The 14,104-nt window shown below is 46.8% G+C and overlaps 1 protein-coding gene across 1 annotated transcript in view; it reads right to left on the minus strand.

Moving 5' to 3' along the window:
- Positions 1–342: 342 nt before the first annotated feature.
- The window catches only part of LOC126557644 (serine/threonine-protein kinase 32A), a 38,832-nt gene continuing 25,070 nt past the window's right edge, over positions 343–14,104 (minus strand). Inside the window, exons 6-9 of the mRNA XM_050213498.1 lie at positions 10,679–10,716; positions 2,189–2,314; positions 1,115–1,296; positions 343–957 (exon numbers count right to left, since the gene is read on the minus strand). Of these exons, the coding sequence (XP_050069455.1) occupies positions 343–957; positions 1,115–1,296; positions 2,189–2,314; positions 10,679–10,716 (961 nt within the window). The remainder of the gene's footprint in view (positions 958–1,114; positions 1,297–2,188; positions 2,315–10,678; positions 10,717–14,104) is intronic.

The following is a 14,104-nucleotide window of genomic DNA, read 5'->3' on the forward strand; positions in this document are numbered from 1 at the left end:
TTGCTTAAGAGCTAAATGCAGTTTTGCAGTTAAATGTGACTGTGGCTACCTTCCGCGTGCCGCATTATCGCTGGTCGGCCAGCGCGAAGTAATTAGATGATTGCCTCCGGTGTTAAATGTCCCCGATGGGCTCGGTGTGACTCCAAAGGGGGGGGGCAGCTGTGATGACTGCGACTGCGTGTTTGTACAGGTGAAGGTTTTGCGCCCGCGCGCGCGTGCGTGCTTTCGAGCGGTGGGAATGTCAGTCTCTTCCGCTGGGTGTATCACAAGCCAGAAGTTCGGCCAGCTCTGCCGGACTTCTCAGATAATGTCGCAGGACTCGCCCGATCTGGGCCGCTGCTTCTAGATGCTGCTCTTCGGTGACGGTGTCCGGTCGATGTAGTCGATCGTGTCCGCCGTACGACCCGCCGTACTTGGCGGAACCGGTACCGGTGCCGATGGGATCGTTTCTGCCGAGCGGGAGCTTACCAGTGGTCCTGTCGGTACGAGCGTACCACCGGACGCCTGTTCGCTTTGCTCGCCGATCGTTGCCAGACCGCGATCGGCCGGCGCACCGGGACTCGACACGTGCGAGTTGGCCATCGCCTGATCGAGCTCCTGCTGCCATTCGGACTCTTTCGCCTCCATCGCTTTCCGCTTCAGCTCTTTGTAGCGGTTGTACACGAGAAACTCCTTGAGTAGCTGCGTTTCGAGCTGGCTGTGCAGCTGATCGTTGTTTTCCTTGTGCACCGACCGCTGCTTGGCCAGTCGTTTCTTTTTCTTGTGCAGTGGCTTCGTCTCGACGATCATTTCTTCCAGCTCGAGGCTTGGGTCACAGTTGAGATGATCCTTCGAAGGCTTGAATGGTGGGTTGGTACGCTTGGAAAGTACGCGCTCGAAATCGGTGCCGCGCAGCAGTTTCGTCAGATGCAGCTCTTTCAGTGTGCTGATACGCGCACCGGGATGCACATTCAGTAGCTTTGTAGAAAGAGAGCGAGAGGGAATAATTAAAAATTGTAAAGGCACACGTCCAAGTATGCAAGTACACAAAAAAGCTCATTAAAACGCTGCAGAATCTGTACACAGCTTATTACGCCGAGTCCGAGTTGGTAAGACAGTGCTTCTGTCAACTCACCTTGGCGAGCAGATCGACGAAATTGTCACTCCAGTGGCGGGGATAGTGGGGTTGCGTGTTGAGTATGTTTTTCACCTCGGCCAGCGGTGTCGATGAGTGTACGACAAACGGGCGGTTGCCACTCCGCAGCTCATACGCGACCACGCCAAGGCTCCACCAGTCGACCGGATAGCTGTAGCCGGCTGCACCGAGGATCAAAAGCGAAACGGGGAATCATTATTGTCGAGAGTGTTGTGTGTGTGTGTGTGTGTGTGTGTGTGTGTGTGTGTGTGTGTGTGTGTGTGTCGTTTATGCAATGGAAAAGAGCACTTGACTCCGTTGAAGGGGCAGCCTAAGGGAGCGTAGAAAAGCAGCGAAGGGAGTTCGCCTTGCAGTAGAGTGGTCCTTTACGCCTGAAAGGTATGCAAAGCGCTGCACATCAATCGAGCAACATTTTTAACCATTTTCACCGCGGTTAGTAGTAACGGCTACGTCTCGAATCGTAGCCGATCTATGCAACTCTCCCCAGCTCCGGTAACGGTTGGGTACGTTCGGAGTTGCAATTTAATGATGTGGAATAATTTAATGGTTTATTGGCACACATTTTCTCATCCGTTTCTCTGGTCCTACTGGTCCTGGCCACGTTTCATTCGGTGGCAAGCAAAAAAGAAAATCCTTGTCAGCGGAAATGACTGTGTGTGTGTGTGTACATGGGTTTTTACACGCTTGTTTGTCTCGCTGTGAGCAAATGGGTTTACAAATGGAGTTGTTTGTGTGCTGTTGTGGCGTTTTTTTCTTCCTTCTTTTGATCTCTTTCTCTCTTTCTCTCACACACACACTATGCTCCTTCAATGGTGGTTTTGCTAATATTGTGCTAGGGTCGATCGTTCCATCATCATGATGAAAAATTAATGAGAAGCGTGGGGAAGACTTTTATTATTAATTGCGAAACATTATCAACCCTCCCGAAGCGAATGGATGTTGTGCGCGCAAGTTTTGCTGTTTTTTTTTTTTGCAGACGTGCCCGAGTTGATTCGTTGCAACCCTCCCCCCCTCCTCCTCACCCCCCCCCCCTGCGTAACCCATGCAACTTACCGATTTCCTCTAAGGCACACATAAATACTTCTGGAGCCATGTACGGCTTGGTGCCGGACATGCTGCAGGCAAGCCCGTCCGGTGGCAGCCGGGTGGCGATGTTGAAATCTGTCAGATGCGCATGACCTAGTACCGGCGGATGGAGAGAAGCAGCAAAATAAAACCGGCAAACACATTAGAAAAATCGTAATTATAAATTTAACTTCTGTTGCTGCAGCCAGGCACGGGACGAAACATTCGGGACAACGTCCACAACAGGCACCGGTGGTGTCGTTAGCATTGGGCAGCACCTTTGATGTTTCTGGTTGACAGCGCAGGAATAACAATCTCGGCCTGCCTGGCGGCCAGTTCAATTCCAAACGACAGCACCACCGATCGATCGTGTTCAGCGTGCTGTCGTTGTGCGTAGCCCAGACTGGCTTTTGGTGTTTTTTTGTTGTTGTTGTTGTTGTAGTTTTTGTTCTTCTTAGAGCAAACCCGCTACAGTGCCAGTCAACCTCGCTTTGAGTTCTTTTTTAAGCACCATGTGCTTTGCCGTCCAAGCGTAAACATGAAACAGGTCACGTGTCTTATCTTCGGTCGGTGTTGTCGGTACACTTCAAACGTGGCAAAGATTACGCCATGAAATGGCAAGCTGTTTGAGTGTCCGTTGGTTTCTTTTTTGCTGATGACGACAGGTTGTTTTTGCTGTTCGGTTTTGCATCACCAACTGCCGGTCTGCTAATGCAGCTGAAGTTAGATGCCCGTTTTCTTTCTTGTATACTGAAGGACTGACATACTGAGATTGACAGCTTTTATAGTTGGGTGATTGATGATTGATTCAAAAGTGATTCAAGTCAAAGAAACCTTTGCACGCTAAGACAAAATTGAATCGAGGAAGCTGGTGCTCTGGAGCTAGCACCGTAACAATTATTTCAATTTGGTTTTAGCTTAATTACATTATATATTCATGTGTGCCTCGTGTACGGAATACGGAGCGTGAAATATATTTCCTTCGCCATGGACAGATGCCATCTGTGGTCTCTAGGCGAAGACACGATCTAAGGCGACATGGCCAAGCTATAAAAAGGATCAAAATGCGTTAAGTTCAGACATGCTCGGCACACACGACGCACACATCGATGCGGAGATGATATCGTAACATTCCCGCATCCCATCCCATCGTCGACCCAATTGGTCTCCTGGGTGGATGGCATAAAACCTGAAGAAGAAGGATATTGGGATGGGGGGAGGAAAATTTTAAACTCCTGCCCAATGCCACGTTCTCTTGCTATTTTTGCGAGTGGAGCAGCCCATCGCTGAGAGCTGTAAAACTGGATACCCGGGGCATGGGTGCAGAATGGTTTTCTCGCAGGCTCTCGATGGTGATTGAGCCCATCTTTGGACCATCTGCAAAAGATTAGAATTGAGTGGATAGACGACTAACTGGCTGAGGGTGATGGCAAAAAAAAAAAAACAAAAACTGGCGGAGAGCAGGAAACCGAAACGTTTCAACCTAATTCTATCGGTTTGGACTGGTGCGGATTTTTTGTTTGCGCCTGTTTAGCTCATCCTTTCGTTGATGGAATTTCCCTTGAGGGTGGCGCAGTGGGAAATGGGTAAAATAAAAACGAAAGAAGAGGGGGGAGAGAGAGAGAGAGAGGAGCATTTTCTGGGCGTTTATTTCCTAATTTTATGGCTCTCGGAGGCGTATGTCGTGCGAAAGAATAAACGCGTGCGAAGATGCGATCCGAAAACAAGAGACAGGAAATAAATAAACGTCCCAACGGTGGAAACGTTCGACGAAAGCGGATTTCCATCCCAACGCTTGCTTCGGTTATTGGCGCGTTTGTTTTCACGGTCGTTGGTCGTTGGTGGGATTTCGCCCACTCACCCGATCTATTGGCAATGGGATAAAGTAGATAAAATGCTAAAGAAGAGCGAAAAGAATGGTCGGTTAAAATCAGGAAATGGCCGAAATCAACGGATTAAGGTGAATTTTGAACGTAAACGGCACAATCTTGGCGTGAAAGCGAAAAAAAGACACACACACGTGTGTGCTCCAGGTTGGCGTGTTTTTTTTTAATGTCGTTGTGTGCGGAATTGACAGTAGAAAAGCAGTCAAGAAAATCAACCGACTATCGAGGGAAGTTGATGGATCAGAACCGGGAACAGGGATTAGCACGAGTCAGGGAAGTGTGTGAAGCGAGGGAGAGAGAGAGAGAGAGGGAGAGAAACGTAGGACGCACGCTTGGGAATAATAAAGGACGAACATCTTCTTTATTACTGTCGTTTTCCATTTCGGAATGGTCTAACGCGCCACGGCGCCCAACCCGGCGTGCGTTGCCTTAAAGCCAATTGAAACCGGAAGAACATCACATCGACCCAGTCATGATGCGTACGTGATCGCATCGGCTTGGCAGGGAGGACCCTAGGACGTGCCACGATTGCCGAACACTTCGATTTGGCGCCCACCGTCGTACGAATGTGCGTCACGATTGTCAAAAATTTTGACGCCTGTACCGGGCCCGACCGACCGACGACGTGATGGCTGTTTATGTTGCTTTCCTGTGGCGGGATTGGAGGGAGATTTTGGTGCGATAGGGAAAACACAATGGAAAATATTTGTATGTTGATAAGGGTCACACTGGCAATGGCTCTACGGGCGCATGTAAGTAATAGTTTACAAATCGCGTTTTTTCCATTAGCGTGTTTTGATTATTTAGGCATTTAGCTGTATGCTGGGCTAACGGTTTAGATCCGACTCCGATCCGAATTGGATCCAATTCCGGATCCGATCACAGCAGCATATTATTGTTCGCTTTTTTTTGTTAAAACTGGGTAAAGAATCATTCCTTGGCATCTGCAGCGATACGTCAAATATTACCACAGAAAACTGAGAAATATTTTACGCTCCATTAAAATATCTCTTCTTCTTGAAGCTATTTTCCGGAATCCATCATCCGACCGACCTTTCCTTAACGGGTTAAATTAAACGATTCCACAAAAGAGGACAATCTGCTTTATAACAAATTGCTTCACTCTTTTGCTAGCTCGCCAAAATCGTCTTACCGAGTTATACGAACCGGCATGCCAACAGGCAACCGCAAAGGACACGCTCAGCTCGGTAACAATAATGAAAGAAGGGAAAGGGGGAAAAAAAAGCCAAGCTGTTTAATGAAATCACGTCCTCAAGCACTGTCAAGCGGGAGGACGCTAGTGTAGCATCCCATCATCATCGGTCCAAAAGGGCGACATATAAGGTTCCGGCAACAGCAAACCCCTCCCCTTCCCCCTTTTCCCCCCATACGCCTCGATGTGAAGCATGCAATTCGGAAAAATAATCATCTCGGCAGCGTCTTCAAGCGGCCGATTTCCGATGGTTGCGTTCGCACGGACGAGTGCGTGCGAATCCGGGGTAGGTTTTTGCGGGTCCTCGAGCAAAACCAAGGGCCAACTGCTGAACGCATGCAAACACCGTAACCGAACGAAGGGGTGTTGGCTAGGGAACCGGAACGGACGGCTAGGGTCGGGAACCGTCAATTGATTGGAAAATTGGATCCAATCGAACGGGAAGCTATTATTCGTACGGCTGCCGCTTCTTCAGAGCTCGTTTGGGTTCGTTCTTTTTTTTTTTTGTTTTGGTTGCACACACCAACCCACATTCTTCTCGGCCTGGCCATACGGATCTTTTCTCTGGCCCGGCAGTGATTCTTGCCGCCCTGACCAAAAACCCATACTCTCTAATGGTTCTTGGTAATGGGTGAAAAGGAAATGCCTTTGTGTGAGTGTTTGTTGTTTCCGTTCCTTCTATTTTCTTACAGTACAGTGCAGAATCGCACTGTACGGTTTGGTGCCAGGGCGGAGCAGTTTAGATTCGGTTTGATCCTTTGATATTTTTCGTCTTCGATTAGGGCACTCTATTGTTTTGCGGTTGATGACACGTTGATGCTGTGAAGATAATATCCGAGCATGATCTAGCTCTAGATGCAATGCCCGATTGTCTGTACTTGTTCTTGATATAATCTTTTGTTGTTTGTTCCCAAAATTAATTAAAAAAAGCCAATCATCCTTGATGCCCGTACAAGCGAATCAATAAATCAAAGAAAGTATAGCTTTGATTTTAAAAAATAAAAAATAAAAGTACTTCACGGAAAAAGTTCTTCAATCAAGAGACGAGAGGCTATATTGAACACCTTCGAGAAAAGTGAATATCGGAGTTTGTCTGCGCTATCGAGGGAGTTACAGTACGGTATTCCACGTGCAATATTTTCATTGAATGCTTCATTTTCACTCCATTTTTTCTAGTGAAAATGAATTGATAAAACGTTCGTTCCTTTTTTCTTTTCTTTTCGTGGCACCATCACCTGTCCACGTTTGAAAGCGAGAAGTTGATCAGTTTGCGCTCCTTGCAACGTTTTTTTCCCCCTTTCTTCTTTCTATTACATCCAAGTTGAAGTTGGATTCACTTCCCAGGAGAAATCGAGATGCAGCAATAGTGATTGGAAAACAGATTGCTCTCAGATCGCTGCTGCTCGCTTCGAGAAACACGCGGCCAGGAGTCGCCAGGGAAGGAAGTGATTGAGGAGAAGTAATGAGCTTACTGATAATTTCATTATACTTTTCTCAAGCAGTGGTATCACTCCTTACTCGAGATTGGCCATTGGCAATTTGTTCTGTTGGAGGGGGGGTTGTAAAACTATCATTGCGGCAAGAGTTTTGTACCTTCTCCTGCATTGCTCCAGACGCTAGATGAATGCAGGCACCAAGGGGATGTCACTTGGTCGGTGTGACGGTTGAAACTGTTGTATTGAGGGGGTTTTTGCAGCGAGAAAATTCGCCATTAGTAACAGCAGCTGTCCACTATTTTCTCAGGCCGCACACACACACAAACCTCTGGTTCTAATCGAGCGGTTTGACAGTTTGCAATTGCAGCGAGTTAGTTGCACGTACTTATGGTGTATTGGTTTTGCTACCGATCACTCGCCCCGGGGCACTGCGGGTTCTGCTATCCGTTGGCATAACTTTTGTAACGTATTTTATCGTTCCTTCACACCAGAAATATGTACTTTGAAAAGCTGCACGAGAAGCTGCTGAAAGGATGTACTTAATAAAATAATTACTTTTTAAAGTATCATGGACTGTGGCGCTAGTGGAAAGCGTTTAGTGAAATTCAACTTCGTAAACTACCAGGCGTCTCCATTGCTTTAATACAAGTTACATGTTTGCCGATAGACTGGTACCGGATCATTTGTCCGGCTAATTGACACTAGCATTAATGCTATCAATTGTTTTTCTTGTATGGAATGTGTAGGGAACGGAATACGGTGTATTCACATGCGATTAATTAAAACAAATCTCTTAAAGTACCAGGCGCCTCCATGGTACTTCTGTTGTCCAATTGTAGCATAAACAGTAATGTACAGCATGTTTTGAAGAAACATTCTAATCACACTGTCAGGTTTTTGCTGTTAATTTTCAATAAAAAGTAAAATTTCTAACATGAAGTCAGCTTGATGCGATGACAGTTTGTACAGTTTGCTTCACATATCGATTCGGAACGATGAGGAGTACGCTTGCCGTATACTTTTCAGTCCACTTTACGTTCTTGCTTACTTGTCCCGGGTGGAGGTTGAAACAAATTTGCGCTCCATCATCACACCGGGTGCCATAGCTTTCTCGGTCCAGTTTTTTTTTTTTGCTTTTTGTTGCTTTCTGCAGTTTGAAAGTGTTTTTTTTCTGTTTTGTTTGCATGCTCTCTCTCTCTCCCTCAACTTACCTCTCTATTCTTCCCTCCCAGGCAACCGCGCTAGTTGACGCACTACAGGTTTTCACGGTAGTTTGCCAGTGGTCATAAAATATGCAAAACAATTTACCCGCTCTTGACCAGCAGCTGCAGCAGCAGTGAGCCAACGCTGTGCCGGCAGACAGACTGGCGGACCGGAAGACAAGTGCAAGGAAAAATTGTTCTATTCATCTCAAGCTGTTTGCTTGTTGGTGGCGTGCTGCCGCGCCTCCTCCACGCCAATCATGGCCGCGGTTCGCAATTTGTTTGCTTGTTCGGTTCGAAAATAGAAACTAAAAGAAAAGGCCTTCAGGATGTTCGCCTCCGCCTCCACCGCAGCCATACAAATTGAACGGTCAGCGAAGCGTGCGAGCCCCTGCCCCCCCCCTCCCCCCGGTTTTGTTCCCTGCTTTGCTGTTTATTTTACATGCACAGAAACTTTACAAGTTTCAGGGGAGCCTTTTTTTAATTCAAGTTTAGATTTAGTATATTTTGCATTTCTTCTTTAAAAAAAAGGCGTTCATTTTTTGTTTTGTTTACAAAACTAGTAGCGATTTACTTTACCAAAAAGTTAAGTGAAGGCCATCGAAGGTTGCACTCTCACAAAACTTCCTCTAACAGTTCATTTTCGGCAATTGTTTCTCGTGTGGTTTTCACTGTGCTTCACCGTCTAGCAAACTCCAGCAGGTTGCTGCAATACCTGGCCCAATAACAAGAGGTAGAATAAATCGTACTAGCGGGTGAATTGTGACCTATTCGTACTGATATTCCGCCAACAGGCGGACATGAAAATGCATGGTGCATTATCATGTATTTGCAACGAATGCAATCATGCTGTTTCGCCAATGTCGGCGACGACTCGAACCCCCGTTTCCACTAGATTTGCATTGATTAGTTTCGCAAAAGTTTTTGGCTTGGTCCAGGACCTCCCGTTTTCTAGCGATTGCTTTTCAATGAGAAGCACAGCTTGTGCATTGTTCAAAGTTCCACAGAGCGGGCGAAACTTATGCTAAAAGATTTGGGAAACGGAGAACCAAAATGGTGGACTGTATTTTTTTTTTTTTTACTCGGAACCAGATGAAAGAAGGTAATGGAAATGGATTTACATTTTCCCTATCTGAACGATTCATTCGTTTTGCATTTTCCGGCGAAACGTTTGCTGTCCTGCTTTGGTTAGAGCATTCGGTTTATGCTTTAGTTTTCAGATTATCTCAAGCCATTAGCCAGTAGTTCTTCTTCCCGGCTTGGCTTAACGACCTTCTTAGGTTAGGCATACTAGACTCACTGATACCACGTTGTTGAATAGCCAGTCTTCACAACGAGGGTGACGGTCCGGATGGGATTAGAACCCCGGTTTTGTCGGGTAAAAATAGCCCCGCTTTATTTAGATTTCTAGTGCCCAAAGGTTGCAACTATTTGGAAAGGGCCTGGCAGTTCACTTCCTTTAAAAAAATAATACCTATTCTTGCGCTTTTCGCAAGCAATGACAACTACTCGGTGCTTTCGAACAATGGCAGTCTTAAAGGTTGCGAAGAGACCCGTTTTTTAAGCAAAACACTCTCGACATCATGATACGCTATCAAGCATCATTCCTGTACACCTTCGTAAGCACTTTCGATCGGCTCTCTGAGTAACCTTTTTTGCTTTCTTATTGCCTGACATTAAAATTGCGAGCAAAATCAAGCCAAAGCTAGCCAGAAACGGGAAGTCCCAAAGCCCTTTCTAAGCTGAGGTGCCTTAAAATAATTTATAAGTCATAACAAAACATACAGGTGTCATTCGTGGCTGTGATGTGTCATGTGTTAAGCATACATTGCGGCGCTTTGTCCTCAAGCTTGTCTGACTAGCTATCGTACGCATCGAGCAGAGGATATATTCGATTTCCATTAACGTTGTCCTGTTGTATCATTCATACATTATTCGCTCCATCTCCCTCGGTCAATTCTTCCCCCCTCCCTCTCACGCATCAACTGTTATTCGCTTGACAGCTTATTTTGCTGCTATCAATAAAAGCAAACGTAAAAAAAAGGGGTTGCTTCGCCGTTCGGCCGTACCCACAATCGTACGCACACGCGTTCGTTTTGACCGGAAATCACTATGCTGCTGGTTGAATGTTATCTTTCCCCCCCCCCCCCCCCCCTCAAACCTCGCTGTCGCAGAGAAACCGGGGAGCTTGCTGTTCGATGTACGGTCGGCCAAAAATGTGTCCGAACGCGGCCGGCCCTCGAGGGGACGGTCCAAAAGATGGAAGCGATAAAATTATGAAGATGATTGTCAGTTCATATTTTAATGCCGGAGCGAATGCGGCAACCGAACGTCCAACAGGCGGTACGGATGGAATGGGAAACCGGACAGCGAATGTGGGAGGGTGTCGGAATGTAAATAATATCCCAGCGAATCCCTAGCGTGACAATCGACGACGATGGCGTCGGAAGGTGGACCGAGCGCCTGTAGGTAGGCAAAGTTTTCCGCCGCTGACAGGGGAAAAAATATAACGTACACGGGTTTGCTGTAATTCGCGTCGTTCTTGCCGGTTTCTTTCTTAGCCGCTTTAGTCGTTTTGCTTGCCGACGCTCGCTCAACGCTTTTGTTTTTATTCTTCTATTATTGTTGCGCAGTCAAGCCGTGCCGAAGGATAAACACGGCAAAGAGCGGTCCAGCGCTTTCACTGGATTAACCTTGCTCCGGTGAAGTGTGTGTGTGTGTCTTAAGCCGTCGGTACTTACCTTCCTCGTCCAGCAGGATGTTGTCCGGTTTGATGTCCCTGAAGTGAGTGGCGAATGGCGATCGTACCGGGGAAGGCGTGAAAGAAAGAAAAAGGGAAAAAGCAACGCACAGCGTGTTAGCGTGTGATACAATAAGGCGGGCCGGGATTTGTGTAGAGATTTATTTGTCGCACAATGACGAGTGCAAAAGAAACGGCACGCCGAACAAACACAACGCGTTGAAGGTTGTAGAAGTGATGCGTAAACCCACGGTAGCTTTTTTTTTTAATTAGTACGCGAATGCCTCACGAATGCTTGCCCAACAGGTACGGCAAAGAGCAATAAAATAAAATAAAAGTAAAGCTAAAGTTAATGAGTTAACCCATAATGTCAATAGAGAAGCTCCAGCTTTCACGCTTGCAAACTCTCGACCAGATTTCGTTTCGGTGTATTATCAATCTTCCATTCACCATTAAGAAAGGATACGAAATGTTTATCCTTGGTAACTTTGTGTGTGTGTGTGTGTGTGATGCTTCGCTTTTAATGATTCCGTGTAAGCAAAACAAGGTGCTTCCCTTTGTCCAACGTGCACGCCCTCAGGATCTTCCGGATGAGGTTGGGAAAAAGTTTTTTAATTGGCATTCTCCTCAACTTTCCCCATCCAATCACTACCCTGCTTCGTTCCATTCGCTCGAGGATCATCCTTTCGAGATAGCGAGTAGCTAAGTAAGCGGAAGGGAAGAAAAGTGCGCTGGGTGGCTGGCTTTAGCATTGCATCCTTTCGGCTGCCAGCTAGGCTAGCCCGACAGACAGCGCGCGGTAACATTTCACGTGCTTGAACGATGTTTGGTGTTTTAATTTTAGCGTCAACATTCCGATGCCCTCCGTCTGCCGCCATCATTGCTCAACACCTCACGCTTAGGAGTGTGTGGGTGTGTGTGTGTAGAATGTAACGGGAAAGGGGGAAAAGTGCTCTCGGCGCGATGCTAGAACCTCATTCGGCTGTTTGCGTTTATAATTAATGGAAAATTACGTGCTAATTGGAAGATTGAATTGGATGTAAAAGTGTGCGAGAAGCAGGGGCTCGGTGACATGTGTCGGATGAGGGATTGGGCTGACACCTGTACCACATTGCTAAGCACACACTCCGACACAAGAGTGTTATGTGTGGGGTAATTCGGGTCAGCAAAAGTAAACAGCAAACAGGAAAGGAAAACTTAACTCTTTGCTCGCTGTAGTGCCACGTTGGTGCACTTAACGTGGCCCGACCTTTGATAGTAATTTTGTTGCTACTAATTCGTCATAAGTGATTTAGGAACTTAGAGCTGGCAGCTTATGGTGTCAAGCTTCAAGAGGAGTCGGATCCATGCCCATATCAGTGCCACATTGCTACACACACTGACAGCAGAGCTGTCACGATCATCCTCATCTCTCAATGCCCTTTGGCCGTGCTGTCCAGAAATTTGTTTAAGAAAAAAAATTGCAAATGCGTGTGTCCTATGCATCGACAAGCAAAACAACTAATTAAGACCATAAAAACCTCAGCAGTCGAAATTAAATTCTCCTGAACGTGCCAGCCTTTAGCCGGAAACGCGCCGGAGTCTGGTCGTCTGGTTTCTTAATTATTTTCTCACTTCCTGTCACGCATTTCACGCGCACAAACGCGAGCGATGACAGCACACAATCTACGCCGCAGAATAGACACTTCATCAGAGGCGGCTTCGTTGACCATATCGTCTTAACCGTGGAACAATGGAGGCGCCCGGTACTTTGTAGAAAAGTGCGTCTCGCTGTGAGTGATACATAAATGATGATTATTATGACTGTGTACGCCGTTCGTTTAAGCGGCTGCAAACGTCGCATCATGATACGGGGTGTAATGATGATGGCCCGACGACGAATCTATCGGCTTCATGGGAAAGTGCGGCCAAGCAGCATCGATGAAGGGGTAAAATGAGATGAGAAAAGTTTCGCTGCAAACACGTTCGTTCAGCGTGAAGGAGCACCGACAGCAAGCGGTACTGCATTTATATGTAAATCTGATTAAATCATTCTCCCTGCCAGGGGTGTGTTGGCAGAGGACGCCACAGACGATGGGCGACGGGTGGAAAATGCTCTAGGCGCCAGGAACGCGTTCCGGTGTTGTATTATCACCATCAGCATGTGATAATGATACGGCTGAGGAGCACGTTATTGATTGTGTGTGGCGCTGCGAGCTGCGAGCAAGTGTCGGTCGTCTGCCGGAGCAATCGTGTCGCTGGTGTGGGAGACTCTAATCCTTCGTTTCGCATCGAAGATACAAAAATAAAAAAAGGCCCCAAAAAAAAAACATAAACTCCATCGTCTCGATTGTTTTCTCCCAATCAAAATAGATCAGCACGCGTGGAGCACCTAAGCGCGTGTGGTCCCTTGTGGGAGGCAAACAAAAATGGTGCCGAAAAACCGAGGCGCTGCAGATTATGGCGCGAACACCGTTCCAAAGTTGGAAGACTTTTTTGCTTTGTTTTGAGCGCTACTACTGTTAGGAAATGCGTTCACCGGGTTTTTGCTGAATCGCTGAAATTGAATCAGCGCACAGAGAACGCACCACCTCCAACGCTGCGTGAGGCAACGCCCGGGTGGTTGAAATTCAATCATGAAACGTGCCAGTACGACTATCCCGCTGCCATCACGCGACCGGTTGTGCCCCGAGACACGGGGCAGACCGGTTCGAGTGATTGATGAAGTGGTTCGAAATTCGTCAACGATGGAGATAAACAATCGAATCAAGCTTTTGACAACATTTTGCAACGGTTTATCGAAGTGTGGGAGGGTATTGGGAGGGTGTGCTATGTTTGCCTATGCCGAAGGGAGGCCGAATTCTCGATAAGCATCGACATGGGCAAGAGAATTTGAAGTAGTGATATTAATTTCAATCATGGCGGAGAAGCGTCTGTTGTCCGAGCGGTGTGTTTGGATGCAAATGTTTTCAAAGCGGGGACAGAGAGACATTTGTTGACAAGATCGTTTCCTAGTGGATGGGTTGAAAAGGCTTCGCATTACTTTGGTAATCTTTTGAGCTATCTGCTGAACGCTTTATTGTGGGATGTTAGATTTTTTGGGACCTCAAAGACTGAGGACTGAGGAATGAGGACTAGGATCAAACCTAGTAAGCCATTCAATGGCCAGCGTGACCCATGTAGGTCATCAAGCCAAGAAGAATGCCTTTCAAAGTGCGCCTGTGTATAACTTTATGTGATGTAGCAAGGTTTGATAGCATAATTTGAGATTCCTATTTTGATTGTTTGGCATCAGCAGTCAAGCAATGATCCGATAAGCAACGTTAATGTCTTCTCCGTTGCGATACAGGCAGATAGAGTGGCTTAGCATACGGTATCGATGCATACATAGTCCGCAACGGAACATTTGGGCCTCGTCTTGAAGCCACAAGCAAATCATTTGACAGCC

Source organism: Anopheles maculipalpis, chromosome X, assembly GCF_943734695.1.
Source record: "Anopheles maculipalpis chromosome X, idAnoMacuDA_375_x, whole genome shotgun sequence".
Lineage (NCBI taxonomy): Eukaryota > Metazoa > Arthropoda > Insecta > Diptera > Culicidae > Anopheles > Anopheles maculipalpis.